This window comes from Meles meles, chromosome 20, assembly GCF_922984935.1.
Source record: "Meles meles chromosome 20, mMelMel3.1 paternal haplotype, whole genome shotgun sequence".
In the NCBI taxonomy this organism is placed as follows: Eukaryota; Metazoa; Chordata; class Mammalia; order Carnivora; family Mustelidae; genus Meles; species Meles meles.
In genome coordinates, this window is record NC_060085.1 from 54255367 (window position 1) to 54280816 (window position 25450).

At 41.0% G+C, this 25450-nt stretch overlaps 1 protein-coding gene across 3 annotated transcripts in view; it reads right to left on the bottom strand.

Moving 5' to 3' along the window:
* Nucleotides 1-24492, bottom strand: part of TAMM41 (TAM41 mitochondrial translocator assembly and maintenance homolog) — a 50046-nt gene extending 25554 nt beyond the window's left edge. For 2 of the 3 annotated variants that reach the window (XR_006816518.1, XM_045992083.1), the window contains exons 1-4: nt 24112-24492; nt 21460-21642; nt 19189-19281; nt 11331-11481 (exon numbers count right to left, since the gene is read on the bottom strand). Coding sequence is in view for 2 of the 3 variants with exons in the window: in XM_045992083.1 (XP_045848039.1) it covers nt 11331-11481; nt 19189-19281; nt 21460-21642; nt 24112-24246 (562 nt within the window). In the remaining variant the exon portion in view is untranslated. The remainder of the gene's footprint in view (nt 1-11330; nt 11482-19188; nt 19282-21459; nt 21643-24111) is intronic. The other variant, XM_045992084.1, reaches the window with a different exon arrangement.
* Between the last annotated feature and the right edge of the window lie 958 nt (nt 24493-25450).

Genomic DNA, 25450 nt, shown 5'->3' on the forward strand with positions numbered 1-25450 from the left:
AGTAAACATTTATTGTGGCTTTTTGGAGGCGTGCACGCTTTATACTGTTAACTCATTTAGTCCTGGCAAAGCCTCCTAAAGAAGGCACGAAGTATTCCCTATTTTATAGATGAGGAGATTGACGTGCAAAAGTACAGCCACCTCTTGGTATCAGGGCAGCGACATTTTATGTGACTAGTACGGCTGTCCTTTGCAGGTTTCCTCCATTTCTCTCACTTCCACAATGTTGGCATATTACTTCTAGCATTTTTAAATAGCTAAATAAATAGCAAAGACGTGCTAACTTGGCAAATGTGCATGGAGAGGCAGCTCGGTTAACTTTCAATCGTGTAAATCCTTAGGCTTTTATTTAGAGCCTATAAATGGATTCTATCAATCTTGGAAGGGAAAAAATGTCACCCAACTCTGAATCCAACATGGCTGGCTCTGACGTGAAAGATCAGTTCCGATCACCATTGAATTCTAAACATGTGTGTCTTTTTTTTTTTTCTTCTTGTACATTTAACAAGGAGTTCTTACATTTTAGATAGTAACTTTCTAAGAGTGGCTGTATTTTACCAAAATGTAAAACAAACTAATCCAAAGTCTCCCCTAAAGAGCATCTGCATGTCATGATTAAAGGGCCTGGAAAACACTCTGGACTCTCTGAGAACAAGGACTGGGGTGTATTCATCCCTGTATCTCCATCTCCTTGTGCACTGCCTGGCACACGGAAGGCACATCAATAAACGTCTGCTGAATTGAATTTCTCCAACCGCTGTGCAGCAGAGCTAGCTCAGCCACAGGGAACAGCAAGCAAATGGGCTTACCACCCGTTTCTTCTGAACAAAATGAACAAAATTGTGGGCACAGCATGACCCAGCATTTTGATCATAAGAATCAATTTTTCTTACCTCAAGAGGTGTTTGCAACAAAACACAGGGATTGAGAAAAACCGACTGCTGACTTTTATTTTATACCTCTATTGGTAAGTTTAACTCTTGACTGCTCAAGCCAGAAAACTGCCAGTCTCATAACAATGGGTAACCAAAAGGATGATTTCTCTTCGACTTTGAAATGAAATAAACCCAGAGGCTTGTAAAGCATCTGTAGTTGGCCTGCTCTGTGATTCCAGCACGCTACCAATGGCCAGGGGCCTTATTATGAATGTATGGATGTAAGGGGCTGCACTGCCCAGTGGAAAGACCCTGACTTTCAAGTCTGGCAGTGTTCTAGGGTGACTGGAGATTAACCCTTCTGAGTCAGTTTTCTTATCTGTAAAATGGCTGTAACCATCACACTGACCTCACTAGGTTATCATTATTATTATTATTTTTAAAGATTTTATTTATTTATTTGACAGACAGAGATCACAAGCAGGCAGAGAGGCAGGCAGAGAGAGGAAGGGAAGCAGGCTCCCTGCTGAGCAGAGAGCCCGATGCGGGGCTCGATCCCAGGACCCTGAGAATCATGACCTGAGCTGAAGGCAGAGGCTTTAACCCACTGAGCCACCCAGGTGCCCTTATTTTTTATTATTTTATTTTATTATTTTTTTAAAAAATTTATTTATTTATTTATTTAGCAGAGAGAGAGAGAGAGAGAGAGAGAGAGAGAGACAGTGAGAGAGGGAACATAAGCAGGGAGATCCCAGGACCCTGGGATTATGACCTGGGCCAAAGGTAAACATTTAACAACTGAGCCACCCAGGTGCCGAGGTTATTTTTAGATTTAAATGAGTTAAGGCAGTAGCAAATGCTTTGTAAACAGTAAAGCAGATAGTACTGTTGCTATGATATGCATATGGGATGTGGAAAGGACAGTGGGGTAGAGGAAACCCTAAGTCTTTGAAAATAAAAACAGGCTAACTTTTCCCCTCTTAAACTCATTGCAGTACTGCTGTGATTTCAGTTCAGTAAGTACCTGGGTGGCTAGGAAGCACTAGGAGCTGTGCCAGATACTGGAGATATAAAGATCTTTGCCCTACCTGAGGCACGAAGTGCTATGAAAACAGATCTTTTCAGTGTGGATTACAGAAGTGGGTATTTCTTATGTGGTAATGTTTAAGAACAGTAGCCCAAACTGGATGTTGATATGGCAGAATAATAGTTGTTTAAAAAACATATTTATTTACTTATTTGAGACAGAGAGAGAGAAGGCACACACACATGCCAGGGGGAAGGGGCAGTGGGACAGAAACTCAAGCTGACTCCATGCTGAGCTCAGAGCCTGCTGCGGATCTCACAATCCTAAGGTCATGAACTGAGCCAAAATCAGAAGTCAGATGATCAACCAACTGAGCCTTCTAGGTGCCCCAAATAATATTCATTTTTTAAAAGATTTTACTCATTTATTTGAGAGAGAGAAAGCATGAGCTGGGGGAGGGACAGAAGACAGAAGGAGAGGGAGAAGCAGACTCCCTGCTGAGCAGGAAGCCTGACGTGGGGCTCAATCCCAGGACCCTGAGATCATGACTTGAGCCAAAGGCAGATGCTTAACCCACTGAGCCACCCAGATGGCCCCAATATTCATTTTATAACAGGTGATTTTTTAAAGATATAATTTATATACCACACAATTCAACCATGTAAAATATCTAATTCAATTTTTTAAAGTATTTTTAGTATATATTAAAGGGTTATGCAACCATCTAATTTTAGAACATTTCGGCCTCCCAGAAAGAAACCCTGTACCCATTAGCAGCCACTCTCTGTCTCCCTCTGTCCTTCCATTCCCAGTCCCAGACAAAGACTAATCTACCTGCCTTTAGATTTTCTTATTCTGGACATTTTATATAAACGAAATTGTACAATAAGTGGTCTTTTATGATTTAGCAGTTTTCAAAGTCAACCACGTTGTAGCATATATCAATATTCATTCCTGTTTATGGCTAAATAATATTCCACTGGATGGATGTACCACATTTTTAAAAAGATTTTACTTTTTTATTAGAGAGAGAGAGATCACAAGTAGGCAGAGAGGCAGGCAGAAAGAGAGGAGGAAGCCGACTCACCGCCGAGCAGAGAGCCTGACTCGGGGCTTGATCCCAGAACCTTGAGATCATAACGTGAGCTGAAGGCAGAGGCTTAACCCACTGAGCCACCCAGGTGCCCCTATGTACCACATTTTTTTAATCGACTCCTCATCTGATAGACATTTGGGTTGTTCCCACTTTTTGGCTATTTATTATGAATAAAGCTATGATGAACATTTGTGTACAGTTTTTTGTGTATATATGTGTTCTCATTTCTCTTGGGTAGATACTTAAGAGTAGAACTGCTGAGCTATATGGTAACTCTATATTTAATATCTTCAGGAACAGCCAAACTATTTTTCCAAAGCAGCTGCACCCTTTTACAATCCTATCAAACAATGGGTGAGAGTTTCAATTTCTCTGCATCCTTCTCAACATCTGTTCTGTTCTTTTTGGTTATAGTCATTGTACTAGGTATGAAGCACCATTTCTGGGGTTTTAACTGGCATTTCTCTAATGATTAATGATGTTGAGCATCTTTTTAAGTGCTTACTTGCTATTTGTATACTTTCTTTGGAAATCTGTCTATTCAAATCCTTCGCCTATTTTAATATTGGGTTATTTGTCTTTTTATTGCATTCCAAGAATTCTTTATGTACTCTGGTGTTATTCCTTATCAGATATACAATTTGTAAATCTCTTCTCCCAAGTTATTGGCTGCCTTTTCACTTTCTTGAGGGTATTGTTTACAGCACAAAAGTTTAATTTTCATACTGTTTTCCCATTTATCTATTTTTTCTTTGTTGCTTGTGCTTTTGGTGTATATCTAAGAAACTCATGCCTAACCCAAAGTCACTCTGCTAAAAGCTTTCGAGTTTTAGGTCTTACATTTGACTCTTATATACATGATTCATTTTGAGTTAATTTTGTGCATAGTATGAGAAAAGGGCCCAAAGTCATTCTTCTGTATGTGGAAAATACAATAGTTATTTTAACACAGATAACTAGGACAGTATTTCTAGGAGGCAGTCTACTGCACCATTCAAAATATATTCCCCCAAATATCTCCATGGCTGCAGAAAAGACACCGTATCATACCACTTGCATGTGGAAGACAATGAGATAAGAACAAATAGCTTTGGGGTACCTGAGTGACCCAGTCAGTTAAGCACCTGACTACACCTCAGGTCATGATCTCAGGATACCTGAGTAGAGCCCAGGGTCGGGCTCCCTGCTTCTCCCTTTCCTTTTGCCCCTCCCCCTATTTTGCACTCTCTTTCTCTCTCTCAGATAAATAAAATCTTTTTTAAAAAAGGAGTAAACAGCTGATGCACGCAGTGATATAAATTTGAATTACCTTTTTTTCCCCACACTTTAGCGAACACAAAATAGATCAGTGTAGAAAGGGAAGGGGAGGAATCAGGTTGATGATACTGGTTCAAGAAGGACCCAATATTACAGTCATTCATCCATTCATTCATTACATATTTACTAAACATCTAGAATGTGTCAGGTACCACTCAAACAAGACAAACATTTCTGCCCTTTACATTCTAGTAGTGGAACAAAGACCAAAGACAAACCAACTAACGAACAAATAAAATAATCAGTATTTCAGACAGTGCTGTGAAGAGAACACAAGCAGAGAAAGATGACAGGGTAGGGGGCAGGGAAGTGGCTGGGGAGGGAGATAAGCCACCCAGAGACCTGGGAGAAGCCTGTCCCAAGCACGGACCAGGAATGATACCCACCACAATAGACCATTTGTAGAAGAGCAAAGGGTTCTAGAACCAGACCACCTGTGTTTATATCCTAGCCTGGTACTCATAAGCTACCTGACCCAAGGCAAGCTACTTAGCTTCTCTAGGCTTCAGTATCCTCAAATATAAAATGGAAGCAATAACAGTAGGCAGCTTATAAGATTCAGGAATTAAATGAGTTAATACACATAAAACAGAACAATATCTGACACACAGTAAGTAATCCATAAACATTAGGTATTATTGACGATTAATATCCCTTCCGAAGTACTCAGAAATTAACCAGTGACTGAGTATAGAGGTCCAACTGAGTCTTCAGCAAAAGCTCAAGCTTGCCAAGTATAGAGAAATATGCTTCCAAATTACTCAAACAGTCTATCTCTAATACTCAAGTAATCCAATGACACTGCCTGCAAGGTTTCAGATGGTTCGACTCTCGTGCAATAAATCTTAATAGCTCTCCAGAGAAAAAGTTTCTTTACTGGCTTTTACTAGGATCCAGAAATGAGGATGTTTACTCACACTTCAGAGGGCTGGCACCCAGTTCTAATTTTTTTTCTCCAAGAATCACTCAACTGGCAACTTCCTCGCTTTGTCTTATTCCTAGAAGTAGCTGAGCTTGTGTTCAGACAATCTGGCATTGAAAGAAACCCATTCTCTCTCTTACACAAGAGTGCATGAAGGTGTTTTTCACTCCGTAAGGACAGGAAAGGACCAAACGAATCCACCTGATCTAAGTGGATTCTAATGCCTGCTAATTTTTGTCGACATGTAACAAGTTTTGTAATTCTTTTAACTAACAACAAAATTCCATTTTGGAGAACACATCTCAGGAAGTTAGTGACTGCCTCTCCCCCATTCCCCTACCAAAGTAATTTCTCCAAAGTGATTCACAGCAGTGGCATTAATAAAACAATGGTAAGTGGAGCCAACCTGAGCGTCCATGTATCACTAATGAGCAAATAATGGTGTCTCAACCTAAGAAAAAAAACTGTGTGGCCAGGAATACTATGTTAACAGTAATAAATAAGATAGCAATAATTTTCTAAGCACCAACTATCAAAGAGGTATGATGTTAGGGACTTTTTTCTATATTATCTCACTGAAGTAACAGGACAGTTATTCTGTTTTACAGATAAGAAAATGGGCTCCAAAAGGTTCAAGTACTTCTGCAAAGCCAGTATTCAAACTAAGGTCTGACGGTGGTCATTCCCTTTCTTTTGTTTATTACATTTTATTACAAGTGGCTGTGTGAGTGCAAACACGTATGTAAACAATGGATAACACTTATGGAGCCTTTACTGTGAGCCAGCCACTGTGTTAAGCACTTTACACGTATGACTGCATTTAATCTATATAAAACCCTTCTTTAGAGATGAAGAAAACTGAATCACAAGGAGCTAAGAAACTTGCCTGAAGACAAAAAATTAAAAGTGCAGCCAGGTTTTGAACCCAGACCTCTGACTCTAGAGCCCCAGCTTTTAAACACTTCCCTAATTCTGCCTTCCATGAGTAGAATGTTTAAAAGAAAAAAAAAAAAGGCAGCAAGGTACAAAATAAGATACTTAATTTAAGAAGTTAAGGGTTGAATGTCAATTCTTCTCATAGGAATTTGTGCACTTTGCGGAGGTGCTACTCTAATTCAAGGCCTCATCACCACCCACCCTATCAATAGCCAACAAAGATGGACAGCGTGCTGTGCCACTTTGTGCCACAGCACTGTTCCAGAGGCCGAGGACGTGAGGCTGGTTGGACATGGGCACAGTCCTAACTAGACCCCTCTCTGCCTAGACAGCTCTCATGTGGGCTCTCCTCGTGGGTCCTTATCCATTGGTGCTCAGTTCAAATGTCACCTCCCACCGAAGCCTTCCCTGGCTATAAGCCACATTGGCCTTCCTACCCTATTCTAGCACTGCGATGAGTTTGCTGACTTTTCTTTTTTTTTTTTTTTCCAAAGATTCCATTTATTTGACAGAGACCACAAGTAGGCAGAGAGAGAGGAAGGGAAGCAGGCTCCCCGCTGAGCAGAGAGTCCGACATGGGGCTCGATCCCAGGACCCTGGGATTATGACCTGAGCCGAAGGCAGCGGCTTAACCCACTGAGCCACCCAGGCGCCCCAACTGTCTGACTTTTCAACTGGAATGAAAGCCCCAAAATGTCAGGGACGATGCCCGCCTGATTTACTTCCTTCATCCACAGAGGTTAGAGAGTGCTTGGCATAGGAGACTCTTGTCCTTTTTTGCTCAATGAGTAAGGCCTTTCCCTGTTTTTAGTCTCTCTCCCTCCTGCACAGTGCTGGCAAAATCATCTTTCTACAGCAACAAATCTCATGCCATCTCACAATGTCTGGAACCTCCTGTGGCTCCCAGGTGTGTACGGGATGTCAAATTCCAGTCTCATTTGACTTTGTATTCAATGCCTTGTCTGGCCTAGCCAGGGCCTAACCTCTTCTCCAAAATACCTGAGAAGCAGTGAAGTTAAATGGTGAAGAGCATGGGCTACAATTACAGCTCCACAACCCACGAACCTACCAGACAGATTTGGACCTCCGTTTTTTCATCTTAAAATGGGGCAATAAACGAGCATGCAAATCAAAAGAAGGCTGCAAGGATTAAACTAGTTTTAGATCAGAAGTATTGAGAGTTGTTCCTGGCACATAACAGTAAGTGCTATTTTCTCCTGTTATGAGGCATGGACTTCAGTCACATCAATCTATTCCTTCTTCCCTAAATAAGCCGTGTTCTTTCACACTCCCTGCCTTTTCTATATGTGTTGTTTTTTAAGTCTATCACTGACTCACTATGACTACACGTTTATTAACGTGAAGTTCTTTAGAGCAGAAATTATAGCTTTAATTCTTCATGAGGTATGGCACGCTGATTCATTTGATAAATGTTAAACTAGGATCATTATGTAAAATTAGTCATTTTAATAGTTTGTACTTACATGAGAAAGGTCAAGGTGGCCCTTTAAAGCTCATTTGGTTTTCCTTTTCTGTTTACTTAAATGCTGACTTCTAAGAATAACCGAAGGATTAGAAAGCCTTCTCCTCCCCAATTCTGCAGGCTCTCATCTTCCACCTACTCCTTTCTCACCATCATTTACAATAATGTCATCAATACTGACCCCCCCCCAAGCCAGTCAAAGTGATCCTTAAATACTATATAAAATATAAGGAGTTATTATTACTACTAGTAATACAGAGAGATCTTGCCTCTGCTAGTAACTACTGGCAGGAGCTTGTCCAATAACATGGAGAGATGCTGTTTCCTGTTTCCCTATCCTTACCCCGTTCCAGGGAGAAATGCTGACCTATGCAGGTTAGGAGCAACATGGAAAATAAATGTCAAAGCTGTAAATAAAAATGAAACTGGTGAGTTAATTTGTAGTTTGTATACGCTGGGGGCCTGGGAGGTGTGCCGACAGGATAGAATCCAATTGGTTCAAGGATATTGGGTTCTCAGAAATCAAGGAGGAAAAGCTTACTTTTCAACACATGGCCTGGGGCAGGTCTCACACCTCTGAAAGGTATCTACCTGGAGGGCCTAGATCCTTCCCCACCCTCACTATTCTACTCTAATTTCATTATTTTATGGAGTAGGTAACCATAAATTATACAGTGTCCTGGCTTAGGAATATCATGTACTGTTGTCTTGGTGGAAAAATACGTTCCCAGTGCTAAACAACTGGCTCATAGACTGCTTTTTGGGAAATGTCTCATTTATAAACTGGGGCTGCACAGGTTTGGAATCAGTTCCCTCTGGAGAGGATGTGCCAAGTATTGTGTCCTAAGTTTTGCAGTAAAAAGAAGCTCAGCGAAATGAGTAATGTAGGATCCTTGGCCAAATTCTCAGATCCAAATCTGGGTTAAGCAATAAATAATATAATGGCAAGGGAGCAAGAGGAGACAAGATGAGAAATGGGAGAAACTATAGAAGCTGAGAAAGCCGGAATCAGGCACACCAAGGTTAGGACCTGCCCCTTAGGAGGCAGCTCTCCCCATCTGCCCTTCTCCCATCAGCTCAGGGTGGGCTCCCTGCCACCATTAGATCTGGGCTCAGACATCACCGCTTTAGAGGGCCCTCCCTGCCTATCCAAGGTAAAGGTGACCCTCCTCAGGATTTCTTTTGTTCTCTTTACACTTGGTGCTCTCTAAAATGGCCTTTCTGCTTCTTTACTATCTGCCTCTGCCTAAGGGAACACGAACTCCACGAGGAGTCTTACTCATGTCAGGCTCACCAGTGTATACCCAGTGGCACATGGAATGCACACAGGAAATATTTGTTGAACAAACAGGGTTGTGGTGTGAGAATTCAGTGATGGAATCAATGATCGATTTGTCTATATATCTACCCCCCCTACTGACTTAATCTTTCTACTTACCCCCCCTACCTACTCTGTCTGATATAGCACTGCTACACACAGTCCTTCATAAAAATTATAAAAGAAGCAAAACAGACAATGATACTGTTATGAGTCAGCAAGAACTCACTGAACACTTTGTGCATGTCTCACAGTATAGGAGAAACCAGGAATATAAAACACAGCCCTTCCAGGAGGCAAAGCAGAATCAGCTGAAGACTGATAGCAGCTTGAAATTTGCTAATACATAAAGGCAGTTATGCCATTCAAGACACTTCGAGTCAAGATTCAGAATTTACGGGAACTCCTGGGATCCACCTGATACTACGCTGATATTGATCAGAGCAGAGGAAATGGAGGAGTGGCAGTGGTGTGGGCAAAGGAGAAATCGGCTCTGCATCATTCTCCCACAAAGTTAACCCTTTATAAAACGTTTTGGGCCCATCTTTTTTCACAACGGAACAAGGGGAGGGAATCACCCTATCAGGATGACCCCCTTTTCCCACAGGTTGCACAAAGGCCCATTTATTCTGGTACCCAGCCACAGCAGCCTCTGCCCCTCCATTTCCTGTTGAAAGGCAGGGATGCTGCCATGTGGAGCTGGAAGTGACCAGGACCAAGGGCATGTCACTTCCCTTCTCTCCAGTGTTACAACTGCAGCTGTAATTCCATTAGCTGCGTTTTGGGGAAAAAACTCGAGAACAAGGCCTTCACGGTCTCTTTCAGTGTTATAGTTTCATAAAATCGTATCTGTACAGGGATTCAGAAAATGAGTAAACTGCTTTTGAAATGTTTTCAGCATAGAGTTCTTTGACTCACACTTAAAAGTTGGGAAAGAAGATATTTAAGACAGTGGTCTCAAACTTTTTAAAGTAAGGGACTACTTTTTTTGTAAATAAAATTGTACATGGATCCTTAATACATTAAACAGGAAGGGTAGCTCCCCTCTGGTTGCAGCTAGAGGGAGAGGCCCCGGGCTATATCCTCTCAGCTTTCCCCTCTCCCTTTGAAGGAGCCCCTGACATCTCTGAGGAACACACTTGTCTAAGAAGAAAGGGAAAGGAAATTAAGATTTAGATAAATAAACCAATGAATGGGGAAGATGGGAAAGCTTTTTCTTAATGGGCAAGGAGTGGTGGAGTTGGAAAGTCCCCACTTGTAACCATCAGAGTAAAGACTGGTTGGAGCACGAATCTTCAACGAATGCTCGATCTAGGAGGGAAAGTTTGATAAGAAGCAGGAGATTTGTGTGATCTTCAAATGTCTCCTCATGGATTGCTTAGAAGAGAAAAAACTCTGCTTATCAGGGCACAAACATCACTGGTCTAAGAATTCAAAATGTGAATGTCATGTAAGACAAAGAAAGGCTAAGGAAGTGTTCCTGATTAAAAGAAGAGAGAGGGCATTTTAATAAATATGATCCTTGACTGGACTGTGAACTTGAGGGGGAAAGAACATCACTGCAACATATGAACTATGGATCATCAATCTGATAAAAGTACTGTATCAGTGTGAAATTTCCTGAATTTGGTAACTGTGGTGTGGTTATGGAAGAGAATGTCCTTGTTCTTGGGAAACATATATTGGAACTATTTGGCCTGAAGGGAACAGGATATGTATGAGCTACTCTCTAATAGTTCAGAAAAAAAATACATGATATAATATTTACAGGTACAGAGAGGGCAGTGATTTACTGAATGGGATCGCTGCAGGAGCATCAGCTTCACCCACTTGCTAGAAATACAAATTCTTAGTTTCCACCCCAGGCCTGCCACAGCAGCTGTGTGGGGGTGCACCCAGTACCTCTAGGGAGTTTGGATGCACACTCGAGTTAGAAAACTATTGGGACAAAAAGGATGATAACACAAATGTGAGGAAACATTAAAACTGGCAAAAGGCAGTGGAGGGCACATGGGAGTTCTTTGTTTATTACTGAAACTTTTCTGTCAGTTTGGAATTATTTCCAATTGAAAATGAATAGTAACAACTATAAGACTACCCTGGGGTGATTTACATACAGAGGTGGAGAGGAAAAGCCCTTGGAGGCAAGGAGGCAAATCCTGGGGTTCTGGCAGTTGGCCCCCCTCCCTCCCACAGGAGGTGGTGGGATCCAAGGGGGGTGCCGGAGGGGAGTGCGGGGGGAGGGCGGCGGGGGCCTGCAGCTCTAGCAGGGAGTTAGAAGCAGGATGTCTGTATGCATGGTTTTCAAACAATGCATCTCCTTCCTGCAGAAAATGTGAGCACCCAGTCTACTAACCTGAATAAGAGAGTCCAGCAATCTCTATAAAGAGGTCTTCTTCAGAAAAGCTTTCAGGGAGCATGAGGAAAGCTGTGGTCACAGCACTCTTCAGATTTTTATCGAGGGCTGACCTAAGAGCAACATTCTCATTCATTGCTATGATTTTTACCTGCAAAAAAGCAGAACATTTAGAAGAAAAATGTCAAAGTGGACTACTGCTCAAGCTATGGGTTCATGCATGCACTGAAACTATCCCAAACCCTTTGCCCTGAAGATCTTGAAATATTAGGCCAGTAGTCATGAAATAATTATTCTAATAAGAAATCCCAGAGGCTTGTGTTCTTTGCCAGAATCAAAGATATCATGATACAGGAAAGAAAGCAAACTAAATATTTCTCTTACATGAGGAAATTCTCCACAGGTTTTGAAAAAGAAGTCATTATAAATGAAATAAACATCCTTTGGGAAATTTTGTATTTTTAAATTTTATAATCTCATTGTTATTTACTTAATTTTATGGTAAACAAAGGCATTTTACTTCTTTATTTAGAACTCACCTCTATTCTTATCCATATACAACCTAAGAACTTCATGTTTTATTTTGAACTGATTTTGAACCTGACTAAGGAAAAAAGGAAAGAAAATTAGCTACAGTAGAAACAGCATGCGTTTGGGGGTAGGTATGGGCTCAGGTTTAGGTATTTACTAGCTGTGTGAATTTGACCAAATTACTTAACCTCTCTGAACTTAAGTCCTCATCTATAAAATGGCGAAAAATGTGCATCAAAGAATTGTTACAAAGATTGAATGAAATAATAAATGTAAAGTACCTAATGTACTAGTGAATGCCTTGATCAATAAAAAGGATTTTTCTCCTGAATACACAGTGGAAGGCGCTGTCTTTGACTTTCCTCAAATCCATTAAAATACAAATTGTTCTGGTCTGCTCTGAGATTCTGTTTTGAAGACGGCACTGTAGTTAGGAAAGTGTTCAAGACCCAGCTCCATCTCTTACTAGCTGTGTGACTATGGCCACAATTCCTTATCAGTAAAATGGGGTTAATAACAGAACCAAATTGATAAGGTTGTTGGTTAGATTAAATGAGATACTGCATACGACCCTCAGCTGAAGTGAGCTTCCTTCTCTATCTTTGGGCACAATACAAGAATTACCCTGGGCCAGAGCTTCTCACCTTTAGCAAGCACCAACAATCACTTGGGAGAGCTTATTAAAATGCATATTATTGGTCCATTCGCCAGCATTTCTGATTCAGGAGGCCTGAGACAGGCCTGAAAATGTACATTTCTGACAAGTTCTCAGATGGTCAAGGAACCTTCACATTTTAAGAACCACTGCTCGCAGGTATATATTTAGAAGTAGAAATGCCCCATGGCTCTTCAGAGTGCTTGTGCCAATTTCACTCCCGGTATAATCTTTTTAAACCATCAGGCTGCTTCTAACTGATTGTCTATAAACAAGGGAAGAGTCTTCAAGTCCCTAATAAGGACCTCCCCTATCTGAAATGTATCCACCTTCTGTAAACCATTTAGTGCGGTCACCAAGTCTTCCTCAATTCTAGAAAACGGGGCTTAAGTTGCCTTTTATCTGTCAAATAAAGATGATTTCTGAGAAAAATTAAGATGGCATTAAAAGTCATACACTATCAGAAACGAAATTAAAATGTTATTAGACAAGAAGGAGAAAAGATGATGTATGTCTCAAAGTAATTTCTTCTTTTTATTGTCAAAAACAGTATTATGAAACAACTATTTTATTAACTTAAGAGCCTAACTTCTATCTTTTACCTTTTGTCCCTACTTTGTTCCTAAGGGAATATTTATAATAACCAAACCTCTCTATGGAAGGTAAGACACCTTATTCAATACTCCCAACTCCTCCCTTGTAATTACAGCACTTAATAGCCCTTAATTAAGCCTTTCAGCACTTGGGTGAGCTTAGCATTATTGCAATCATCTGCAGAAAGGAAAACGAAGGTGCAGTCCAGTAGCATGACTTGCCCAACATTGCATAATGAGTTAATGGCAAAAATCAGGGTAACACCCTTATACTTGGCAGATCCAGTTCTAAATTTTTTGAATTATTTTCACGCATTCAGTTAGGGATCTGTTCTGGTTAACTTCTTATCTGGAAAGTTGATTAAAAGAAATGTTAAGTTCCTATGTAACTCCTATGTTCGTTCATTCCTTGAATAACTTTCCCAAACTTTGTATTCCATAAAGAATCAGGTCTAGGAGGGCAACCTCCTCATTTTACTAATGGGGAAACTGAGGCCCAGAGGATTAAAAGATCTTTGAGAAGTAGTGGCACATCAAAAGAAGACCTCGGTCCCTGATTTATCCAGAGCTCTTTCTAAAACCCTGCGAAGCCTGTTTATTCCCATATTCCTGTTCTTCATCCTCATTCACCAGGTCCTGCTCAATAATTCTTCATCCTCTCTCTTTTCGGTGGCTTTCACAGAAACTCAATGAAAACAGAAGTTATTCCGAGATGCTAACAAATCAGAGTAAGTTTGGGGAAATTTTCCTATTCAAAGCAATACACTTGTTCTCCAAGAAAGTCACTCTACTTAGTGAAAAAAACCAGTCTGTTTGCTAAGTAAGGTTAAGAGAGTAAAAATAAAAGCATCCTTACTCAAAGGAAAAATGTCAATTCAGAAGATTCTGCTACTGTGCTGATCTGGCTCTCCAGTGTAAGGTGACCTAGGACTTGTCTCGGCAGCACTGTTATTTGTGGTTTAGAGTCAAGCCAGTGAACTCCTGGGACACTGCCAGAGAGGCCTGGGAAAAAAAGAAAGTCCTCGGATTTGTGAATAGCTGTTTGTATCTTACTGGGAATGGCCCGACCTGAACCGCATAGATAGCATTAACATTACTGCCAAGGGGAAAATCGTTATTGGAGAGAGGAAGGAGTAAAGCTTGAAGGGACTTTCAAAATCTCAACTTGAGAGATTTGTGAGTACCTTTCAAGATAGAAAAGAGTCACATGTGGTAGTTTCCTCTATAATACAGTCACATGGAGACAGTCCCTGAATTGCAATCAATAAAGTCATAGTCACAAAGAACACGGCCCTACCTAGTGTTCACTCAACTAGTAACCAAATGACACTTCCCACAGAAGTTTTCCATTCCAAATGGCCAGAAACATTAATTTTTCTAAATGGTCACTGCTTAAGGACCAAGAGGAAACCCTGAACATTCGAGCTGGATGAAACCTTATCATCTATCTGTTGGACTGTGGGTTCTTTCAGGACCAGCAATGTGGAGTTATTTTTTTTTATTCCTTTAGCACCCACAGAGGAGAAACTTAGTCGTCTCTTGAATAAGGAAATTAATGGCTCAAATTTTGCATTTCAAAGGCTAGGGGCACAAACATTTGCTCACAGCTGGGCAGAGCCAAGACCAGTAAGTCTGGTTTTCCAACTCTCTTCCAGGGATCTTTAATACCACTGGGATTTTTCTAGCCACAAAAAGTAAATCACTGAAGTTACAATATGGTAATAATTGCAAAACGCTGACTATACTAAAAACTGCTGTACACTTTAAATGGTTGAATTGTATGGTATGTGAATTATATCTCAATAATTTATGTTATAAAATATCTATATTACTAGCAAAAAAAGAGAAAAAATATGTAATGAATACATTAAATTAAAATTCTCTTAACTAGGTAGCAAAATGCTATGACATATCAATGAGAATGCTCTAAAAATTCAAACCAAATTATCTATACACTAAAAACATGAAATACAAAAATCCAGACTTAGGTTAAATAAATTAAAGAAATGACTATTAATATTTCTTTAGAGTTTTTTTGACTTAAAAAAGAACTGACCACAAATTCTATTAAATACTTTAAATTTCACTGCTCTTTCATTGAAAAATGACTTGGTAAATAACTCAGAAACTTAAATCTACACTAGAAACAAAAGTGACTTATCTAACCTCAGTTATGAGGTAAGTTAATGGTAAAGTATGATAGAAATTTAATTTACACTGAATTTTTTTTCCAGAAATGTCCATCTTTTCAAGCAAGGTATTCCTTTATATTTTTAAAATATTATTAATAAACTTTATTTTTTTAAAGATTATTTATTTATTCGACAGACAGAGATCACAAGTAGGCAGAGAGGCTGGCAGACAGAGAGAGGAGGAAGCAGGCTCCCCGCTGAGCAGAGAGCCTGATGCAGGCTGGATCCCAGGACCCCGGGATCATGACCTGAGCTGAAGGCAGAGGCTTTAACACACTGAGCCACCCAGGTGCCCCAAATAAACTCTATTTTTTAAAAACAGTTTTAGAGTCATAGAAAAACTGACCAAAAAATACAGAGTTCCCATACACCCTCTGTGTATTCCTTTCAAAGACCTGAATTGAGAAATTTTGTTCTATTTGCAATATGGAAGATAATTTTAAAGGTTTAGATAAAATAATTTAAAACACCTCCTTCTTTTAAAACACATAAAAACAGAATTTGTACTCATTTCACAATTCTAAGACCTTCACTTTTTTTGGGGGGGGGTGGTCCACAAGGCTACCACCAACCCTTTCTATTCATGAGATTTGTTCACATTTGATTACTATTTGCTGCCACCTAGCGGTAAAAAAAATCATTGGTTTAAAGATCGTTGCCACTAACCATTCTCTGGTTAGCAGTGATTTCCATGGACAGGAAAGGAAAATGCTAATGGGTAAAAGAGTGAATTCACCCATTCATAATTTTTTATTTTATTTTTTACCATGTGCTATGCTCAACACTTTCAAATGAGTCTTAATATAGCCTAATTTTCTTCAGTTATTAGTTTAATAAGCCTGAAGGGCAGTCATTGTCCTCAATAACATTTTCTTTTTCAAGTTAGCTAAGAAATGCAGTTTTTTTTTTTAGAAATGCAGTTTTGATCAAGATGAGTGTAGCAACTACTACTTGTCTTGAGTTGCTGTTTTTATTTTATCAGGATATGTGACATTTAGATAAAATCTGAGGTCATTTCCAGTGCTAAATTCTGAGACTTTATGGCATTTCATTTTCTAAAACCTTATCTTTAAAAAAATTGAAATATTCCAAGTACAAAGCATAGTACAGAGAATAGTAGAACATTTTCACATTCAATATCTCATTTTATCTCAAAATAACTCTGAGATAGGCAAGGACAAAGAGAAAGGAACGATCATTTCCTAAGTATCTATTAAGTGCCAGGCATTTTAGATCGAGGCATTTCTCAAATGCCTTGTAAGGTTGATGTTGTCAAACTAATCCATAGAGGAGGATGTCCCAAGGCTCAGGGAAATTTAGTTACTGGTACAGGGTCACAAAGCTGGGGTGTGTCATAGCTGGGACCCAAACCCTGGATCTCATTCTAAAACACCCGTGTTCTTTCCAGCATTACCATTCTGCTTCCACTTGTCAACACCTTTGTGAAGACAAGTACTTTATTGTTACTCCATCCTACAGATAAATTACCCGAGGTTCAAAAAGATAGGAACAAGTTTCCCAAGTTCACATAAACAGCTAACAAGTGGCAGGAATGAATAAGACCTAAAGGTTCTAATTCTGTTTTCATTAGTCATTCCATTAGGCTACATATTTTATAAATTTATTTTATTTTTAAATCTCTTTCATGTTTTTAAGTAATCTCTAATTATATCATGGGGCTTGAATTCACAACCTGAGATCAACAGTTGCATACTCCACCAACTGAACCAGCCAGGTGCCCCATGTTTTATAAACTAAAAAAAGAAAAAAGAAAAAAAAATTTTGGAAAGAAAATTTCAACTTTCAATAATTTCAATTATATCTATTCATTAAATTATTTTACTAATTATCCAGTTTTACTGGATTACCCTTACAAATTACCCAGCTTAGAAATGAGAAATTCACGTACATATATGAAATTAATTCAATAAGCCTATTGTTTCTGAAGTTTAAGAAAAATGTTTTACTAGGGTACCTGAGTGGCTCAGTCAATTGGGTGGCCAAACTCTTGATTCTGGTTCAGGTCATGATCTCAGGGTCCTAGGATAAAGCCTCTCAGGTCAAGCTCTGCACTCCGTGGGAAGTCTGCTCCAGAATTCTCTCCCCCTCTGTCTCTCTTCTCGCTTGTGTGCACATACACATACACTCTTTCTCTCTCAAATAAATCTTTAAAAAAAATGTTTTTACTAAAGTAAAAATTACATAGTGAAATGCACCAATCTAAAGGGTACAGCTTGACAAATTTTTATATATGGACATACCTATATACCTATTGTCCTGATCAAGTGTTTCTGGATGTTTTAATGAGCTATACCATTAAATTCTAAGTTCAGAAGCAAGGTAAGAGAATTGTGTCCACCCATGTATATTAATGGAGATTTGGGTGGGGGGAGGGGCAGAGGAGAGGAAGGAGAATCTTTTTTTTTCTTTTTTTTTTAGGATTTTATTTATTTATTTGACAGAGAGACAGAGAGAGAGGGAACACAGCAGGGGGAATGGGAGAAGGAGAAACAGGCTTCCCACTGAGCGGGGAGCCCAATGCTGGGCTCAATCCCAGGACCCCAGGATCATGGCCCAAGCCAAACGCAGACAGATGGGGAACCAACCCATGTGTCCCAGGGTGAAAGAATCTTAAGCAGGCGCCACATCCAGCACAGAGACCACGGCAGGGCTCAATTTCATGACCCTGAGATAATGACCTGAGCTGAAATCAAGAATTGGATGCTTAACCGACTGAGCCACCCACATGCCACTCAATAGAGATTTTTTTTTTAAATTTTTTATTTATTTGACAGAGAGAGATCACAAGTAGGCGGAGAGGCAGGCAGAGAGAAAGGAGGAAGCAGGCTCCCCACTGAGCAGAGAGCCCGATGCGGGGCTCGATCCCAGGACCCTGAGACCATGACCTGAGCCGAAGGCAGAGGCTTTAACCCACTGAGCCACCCAGGTGCCCCTCAATAGAGATTTTTATGAAACAACCAAGTGAGCTAAGGTTGTATAAATCTCTAATTTTTTGCTATAACTGACAAAAAGAGGAGCAGCGGAATCACTCTTACGGGAGACATTTGAGAACAAACCATGCAGCTTGTTTTGGGGCCTGAGACCCTCTAACAGCACAAAGAAAATTGTTCCTTGCTGTGAGATTAGCAACTGTTACTATTCTGCATAGTTCTTAAACTATGAAAACACTCCTTCATAGAAAATAGGCTGTATGTCTGCAAAAAGAATACAATGTCAAAAGTTCAAGTCCCTTGGGAAGACTGGGTGGCTCAGTCGGTTGGACCATCCTCTGGATTTCACCTTGGGTCATGATCTCACAGTTGTTTGATAGAGTCTAGAGTCCGACTCTGCGCTCAGAAGGGAGTCTGCTTGAGATTCTCTCTCTCCCTCTCCTTCTGCTCCTCCCCCTGTGTGTAAGCTCTCTCTCTAATAAATCAATCTTAAAAAAAAAAAAAAAAAAGTTCAAATCCTTTCCACTGTTTTCCTGTTTTGTTTCTATTAAAACCCAGGGGGAATCTTACCCCCCACAGCCCCCTCTGGTGGCAACCCAAATGAAGGAAGGACTTTAAAACAGGATCTCACCATGGGCCTGAGGAGGGTAAGAAAGGGGATCAGAATCTACTCCCTTCTGAAATACTACCTGACTCATTCATTTATTCAATAAATGTTTGCTGGATGCTTACTATGTCCCAGGCACTGTCCTAGGCACTGCTGGGATACATCAGTGGACAAACGGTGCCCCGTGGCACTTACATTCTGGAATGGTGTTCTGGGTCACCCTGACAGAGGTTCCACTGATCTATGTGTAATCACATAGATCAAAGCAAGGTCAGGTTCAGAGAGGAGAGACATCCCTAACTGTGGCAGTCAATAACACACTTGCTCACCGGTTTTTGGAGTCGTCCAGCAACATACAAGTTATTCCAGTTGAGAAGATCTTCAATCAAACTGTTAGTGCTAATGACCCCATATTTGATAAGCTAGAAAAGAAAAGATATGGGCATGAAAGAGAGTAAAATACCACACTGTTGCTTTTGCAAATGCAAAATATAAGAAAAAATTTCTGACCAAAGTAGCACTTTGATTTCCAAAACCACTTAAAATCTCTGCCTTGTGAAAACACACATCTCCACCAGAATCTTTCGCAAAGGATTAGTTTCCAAGACTCATCTGTCCCCTCAGGGATGTGAGGTGAAGCAATCACTATCATCACTCAGGCTCTTGTGATGATGAAGGCACAATGGCTCTCTACGGCTATCTAGCACATACTGGTCCTCACTGAACTGGAAATAAAAACTGGGTCTGCACCACAGACAGTGTGAGAAGCAAAGATATAGTTCATGCTTCTCATTTCAGAAATAAGAGACCTAATAAATGGTGTGCCCAAGGAGGCACCATTAATAGCTGAGTAAAAACTAGGTCCCTGAATGTTAGTCTGGGCTTCCAATGTTCATCACAGAATACAAGAAAGTTTCTTTACGTAGAAGTTTTCACCAACATCCTTTACATGGTGAATTTCTCTTTCACTATTAAATTTCAAAAGCAATGTGTACAAACCCTGAATGTAGTTGTTCTAGGTTACAAAATCCCATTTGCTTCAACAAATAACTTCAGACTCACTTCGCTAAACTTCAGTATTCAAACAGCCTTCTCAGGCTACAAATATCTAAAAAGTAGCTTAAGAATTTTAATTAAAAAGTACAGTCCCTTTGGCATATAATTATGCCCCAACATTTGGCTACTGGAGCTTATAATATTGTTGAAACCACTAATTAGAGATAGGCTCAGCATAATACTAATTATGGAGAGAGAACAAAGTTACATGTTTGGCATGACTAAAGTGGATGTGGAACACTGCACTGAGCCACTATCTTCCCTCCGGTCTGGCCACAATACAGCAGAAAGCCCCTCTTAAAGCAGGCACAGAACAGCTGGGTAGTAATGGAAACACCACTGACCTGGAAGTCAGGGGCCTCTCACATTATAACGAGTTGCATGACCTTACAGAAGTCACGTCCACTCTATGAACCCTCATTTCCTCAACTGCAAAATTCAGGTTGGAGCAGGATTAGACCCCAACCAGAAAAGTAAACAGAGGGCCTAAAGGCTATACAGACATCCCAATCAATCACAGTACTCATTTCTGCCAAGTTCAGACAGGTCTTCAAAATCCTTAAGTCAGTACTCCAACCTCCTGCCCTTCAAAGCCGGGTCCATTGACAGGTAGTATCAGCATCACCTGGGAGCTTGTCAAAATACACAAAATCTCAAGCTCCATTCCAGACCACCTTAATCACTATCTGCATTTCAAAGAGATCCTCACGTGATTCATCAGCACATCAAAGTAAGATTGCTCGAAGCCATCAGCAGCACCGAGCAGAACTGGCTGAGCTGATGGAACCTGTGTGTCACCAGTAGCCCGGCTTATCTCTAGCGGGTATATGACTTAGTCCCCCCTTGGTCCTCTTAGGCTGCAGTCCTGCCCAGGTCTTGGCAGCTATCTTAGAGATTGGGTCCCTTCATGTGAAAGTTTGGCAGGGTTCCTGCCATCAGACAATCCTCTGCTGTGATCCTGAGTGGGCCTGAGTATTTGTCCCACTAACCAAAGCAGTGGTTCTCAAAGTGTGTTTTCCAGACCACCAGCAGCAGCAGCATCATTTGGAAGCTGTCAGAAATGTAAACCCTTGTTACTAAGAGAGTAAATCTTGAAAGTTCTCCTTATCGGAAAAACAAAACAAAACAAAACAAAACCTGTGTGTGGTGATGAATGTTAACTAAACTTTTGTGGTAGTAATCATCTTGCAATACAGACATATATCAAATCATTACATTGTATACCCAAAACTAATGCAATGTTCTATAATTATATCTTAATTAGAAAAAAAAATCCTCGAACATCACCCCAGATCTATGGAATCAGAAACTCTGGGGGGGGGAGCCTAGCAATCTGTGTGCCCAAGAGGCCCTCTAGGAGATCTGATGCTCACTCAAATTTGAGAAGCACTGGCCAAAGGCAGTAATTAACAGTCTCTCTCAACCACCTTTATCCAGCAGGAATGTGAAAACTTCCTGACTGTAAGAACATACATATTTAGCTGGTATTGTAATATTTAATTTAATAAACACCCAAGTTAAGACAAACATCCAAAGTCACTTACCCTACCATCACACATGATCAATGGATTATAGTAGACTCCAGCGCCATAGTTATTCTGGATAGTGGTGATAATCTTGGGTCCCAAAACTTTTAGGAAAGAGTAATGGTTCCAGTTTTTTTTCAGGTTCTTTGAATGCCATGCGACAGGGTCATCTACTGTGAAAACAAAGTCTAGCATGGCATTCTGGGAATGAAGAAAAGAGATTTTAGTCTTAATTCCTCGAAAGGCACCTAGATAGAGTGGAAAGCTCTAAAATTCTATGCCATTATGATTAATAAATAAAAGACCTGAGGCTGTCATCAGAAATCTAAGCAAGTCTCTGGAACCAGGCTGAGCTTGCTTTCATCAACATGCATAGTGAGGGCCATGCTTGCTCTACATGTCTGGTCCTGGCAGCACTCTTCCAAATACTTTATATGTATCGTAGTTCAGTCTGTCCTCAAAACAATCCTACAAGGTAGGTACTATTATACCAATTTTATAGGAAAGGCACAAAGTACGTGCCAGGCCTATGGCCACAAAGCTAATGAGTGGCAGACACAGTCTGGTTCCAAATTCTGAGTGCTGAAGCTTATGCCACACATGGCCTTTCATCTAAATGTAGCTACATGTGTTCCACTTTTCTTCCAGATCAAGTAACACAGGACAGATAAGCTCTGAAAAGCATTATGTAATGGAAAATAAGTTATTTTAACTCTTACCCATTCACCAACCACTCACTGAGCACCTACGAGGAGCTCTGATAGATCCTGGGGTAGAGGTAAAGAGAGTCTACTGGGGAGAATAGACAAATTATCACTAAATGAACTTGATAGAGGAATGCAAAATGTACTAATTTTACTCAAAATGGGGTCAGAACAGAAATGAGAAACTTTGCTATGAAATTACATTCTTCAAGACTCTGATAAATCTGAGTCTTGAAGAAGGTACAAGAGTGAAGCAGGCTTTGTGGAAGTATAAGCATGGGGAAGGGAAGGGAGTCTTCTTAAAGCAAAGCACTCTTATGCATATGAGAGCTAGGCATGTTCTGGATGCTGCATTTACTTTGATATGCTGGAAAAGAGCACAAGCAAGGGAGACCAGAGCGGGGCTGGGTTACCATGCTAAAAAAATCTTTCTGCAGAAGAGCTCACTGAAGGGAAGGATGACTAAAGGTGGGAAACAACACAGGGGGCTAACTGCAAAACTCTGGGTGAGAAGTGAAGACATTGAGTAAGGCACTGAAGGTAGGGACTGATGGGAGAGACTTTGTGCTGCAGTCTCTAAGGCTTGTTATCTTGCAGGGAATGAGGGTGAGGGAAAGGAAAGGGCCTTTTCTTGGAGGAAATTCCAGGCCTACTCAAAAGAAAATCTCCATTGAAAAATGAAGCGGCTATTGAATCAGGAGGCTAAGGCCTGCTCTAAGTTTCTCAAAAACCACAAACCACTGGTGAATCTTAAGATTTGGGGTGCACGTGTTTTTTTTTTTTTTTAAATGTGTAATTATGTTAATGTATGTTAGAAAAAACAACTAGCCTACAATAATCTATAATTTCTTATATACCTACGATCTATAAATTTTCATATGTTGTCAACTTAAAGCAAAGCATTGCCTAAATACTGTATAGTTGAGAAAACAGAAATTCAAGCAACAGTACAGATGGCCTTACCAGTAAGTGAACAGACAAACTTTAACCTAAAAACAGATTACAGTCAGGTATCCAAATGAAGGAGGCCCTATCGCAATCATTTTCTTAGTTTGTGTGACAATGAATTGTTAGACTGGGCATTAACCACAGCAAATAAAAATCCAGTTCACCAGAAAACATCTGTTTAGATTCTTGCTCTTTTTATGTTGATTTAGCAAAAGCTTTAAAGCCTGAGTGGAGAAAGTCAGTAACAGCCTCATTTAAATGAAAATATTTGCTTGCTACTCCACTGTGTCTTGAATCTTGCTTCCACGTTGGAAGCAAACTTTCCCCCCCTTTTATTGACAGGGAAAAGTCTGCAATCATAAGGAAAACTGTACCCTCACTGCTATTGCACTCAGGCAACTTTGAAGAGTAACAACTCCTAGTCCTAAATATACTCTTAAGTCCTGAGCGTGCGTAATTATACTGGTCATCCGCTAACTTTTGCTGGTAACTTCACTGCATCTGCCCTGGCCCTACAACCACCAGCCATCATCTCGTACTTCCTCCGACAGCTATAGATGAGACTCATATTTGGCTGCTCATTAGACTCACCACGTTAAGTTTTTTTTAAATTCCCGAAGCCCAGGTCTCATCCCAGACCAAGTAAATCAGAATCTCCACAAGTGGAACCCAGGCATCAGCATTTTAAAGTTCTCAGAAAACCCCAATGTTCAGACAAGGCTAAGGACACTGAACGGGCAAATTATTTCCTGTCTTCCATCTTGCCTCTCCATCAGCTTTGCCCTCCGCATAACTGCATCTCCTGTTCTAGACCGAAGTGAGCTCTTACTTAGCCTTCAAAACTCAGCTCATGATACCATACCAGGTACACTTTCCTACGGTTTGTATTTTGCTAGTGGATACGTGAAGTGCGCAGAGTAGAGGGGCAACTCTAGGGCTCTGGAGGGATCCAGGGCAAAAAGGACCTCGTGAGAACAGGCCGATTCCCGGCGTGGTGCCTGCCCCGGGGCCAGCTCACCTTCTGGTCTGAACTGGGCCCCACCTGGCGGTACACCCCGGAGCCGTAGGCGAAAGCCAGGCTCAGCTCCTCGGGGAAGTGAGACAGGATCTTGCGGAAGGCCACCCCCGAGCTCTGCAGTGCCTGCAGCGCCATGGGGCCGAGGATCAGAGACAGAGACCCTTCGCGGAGCAGTTAAGGGCAGAGGACAGCGGGCCGGGGAACCGATACTGGGGCAGCCGGTTCAGGGTGGGGAGATGGAAGTGGGGGGGGGCGGCCCCGACAGCAGAAGGCTGCAGCCGTGGGTGGGAAATGAAGGGACCGGTGAGAACTCGGGCCAAAAGCCACAACCCGCCGAAGCCTGAGGAGCCGCGCGGGTCTACGCCGGAGCAAGGGGCAGTCTTGCGGGCCGAGAGGCCAATCCTCACCACGCCTCTCGCGTGCACACGCGAGGCGCAAGAGAAGACGCTCCTCTGCGGGTGGGGACGCAAGGGCTCTGCGGAGACCCCTGGCGGTCGGAGGAGCGCTCTGCAGGCTGGCTGCATGGACCCGTGACTTGGAGATGTGGGTGCGGAGAGTGTCAGCTAATTGAACTGCTTTTGAGGCTTAAGAATCCGTTTTTGGTGTTCGCTTCCGCAGCACATATACTAAAATTGGAAGACTCCGTTTTTGTTATCGACTCAAACACATTTCAGTAAATGGCTGTAAAGTCATGCATGTGTATGGCAGAAATTTTTTTATAAGGTGGAATTCACAAAGCTAACATAAAATTGTGCACTTTATGTGCACTTCAGTGGCATTGTGCATTCACAATGTAATACAACCATCATCTCCAACCAGCTCCAAAATCGAAGATTTTGAAGGTTTAGGAAAGCACACATAAAATTAAAATCATGCCCAATTCCACCATCCAGAAATGATCACTGTTAAAATTTGGCTGTGATTTCTTACCCCCCAACAAAAACCCTTTTCAAATCCAATGATGGACATGAAAGTGTTCCAGGAATGATAAAGGACTGCACCAATGTTCTCTGATATTTGTATTTAATTCTAAGGGTAGAGAAGAGTCTTTGCCTCTTTGCCTCTGGGCTTGGTCTCACAGCAGGGCATATCAAATGCAATTTCTGGAGGAAACAGGCCCCACGAGAGAGCTCACCTGTTTAGGTATAACTAGAGAAACTTGTTCAAAATCACGGGATGTACTTTAACTTCCAGGACAGAGACTTTTCAGATACTCTTTTCTTCTTCCCTGATGTACACTGCCTTTCAAAAAAACAGAAATAGTGGGGCACCCTGGGTGACTCAGGCTGTTAAGTAGCCAACTCTGGATTTCAGCTCAGGTCATGATCTCAGGGGCTTG